Raw genomic sequence first — 732 nt, forward strand, 5'->3', positions numbered from 1 at the left:
CACGGAGAGCGCCTAGCCGATTGGTTGCATCCCCCCAGCTGCTTACCAATAAGTTTGTTACTAGGGCCTCGGTTAGGGTTGAGGGGGCGGGGCCAGGTTTTGACTGGCGTGGCGGCTGGCCAATGGTTGCGGTGGCGGGAGGGGGGGCGAGAGTGACGTATCAGGTCACCAATGGGATCGCAGGGTCCATGGGGGGGGGGAGGTCCCCGCTAACGAATAGCTCGGGGTAGGTCCCCGCTAACGAATAGCTCCCAGCCTCTGCCAATGTAATGTTTCACTACCTTTGAGCGACATTACCGCCGCCCACTACAACAGCCACTTGTCTGAGGGGGGGCGGGACGCGAGCGACTGCTGTTTGCCTCTACCAATGAGAAGTTCCACTCACCGTGAGCGACATCGCTGCTGTCCAATAGAGCCACCGCCCGTGTGAGGGGCGTTGTGAGTGACATTCATCTCGTCCAATAGCCTTCGACCTGCACGGAGGGGCCGCGACGGCGAGGCTGAGTGACATCTCCCTCCCTCAACGCCGCTAAAGGGGGCAGGGGCAAAGCCTCACGGTCTCCTCCAATAGCGGTGCCCCTTTGCCTGTGAGGGTGGGGCCCGCACGTTGAGCGACATCTCCACGACCCAATGGTGGGGACCGCGGCGCGGAGCGGCCAATTGGGGTGGCGGAGGGCGGGCCCGGGCCCTCCCCCGCTATAAGGCCCAAGGGGTGGGGGGAGGGGGTACTTG

The 732-nt window shown here is 63.7% G+C and overlaps 2 protein-coding genes across 3 annotated transcripts in view; one reads left to right on the forward strand and one right to left on the reverse strand.

Moving 5' to 3' along the window:
* The window catches only part of IRF3 (interferon regulatory factor 3), a 12,073-nt gene extending 12,008 nt beyond the window's left edge, over positions 1 to 65 (reverse strand). Inside the window, exon 1 of the mRNA XM_025196123.1 lies at positions 47 to 65. The gene's annotated coding sequence lies outside the window, so the exon portion shown is untranslated. The remainder of the gene's footprint in view (positions 1 to 46) is intronic.
* A 550-nt stretch (positions 66 to 615) lies between these two features.
* PRMT1 (protein arginine methyltransferase 1) overlaps positions 616 to 732 on the forward strand; it is a 6,092-nt gene continuing 5,975 nt past the window's right edge. For both annotated transcript variants that reach the window (XM_025196142.1, XM_025196146.1), the window contains exon 1: positions 616 to 633. In XM_025196142.1, the coding sequence (XP_025051927.1) occupies positions 631 to 633 (3 nt within the window). In that variant the 5' untranslated portion in view covers positions 616 to 630. The remainder of the gene's footprint in view (positions 634 to 732) is intronic.

The sequence above is a fragment of the Alligator sinensis genome, unplaced genomic scaffold, assembly GCF_000455745.1.
Source record: "Alligator sinensis unplaced genomic scaffold, ASM45574v1 scaffold647_2, whole genome shotgun sequence".
Classification (NCBI taxonomy): domain Eukaryota; kingdom Metazoa; phylum Chordata; order Crocodylia; family Alligatoridae; genus Alligator; species Alligator sinensis.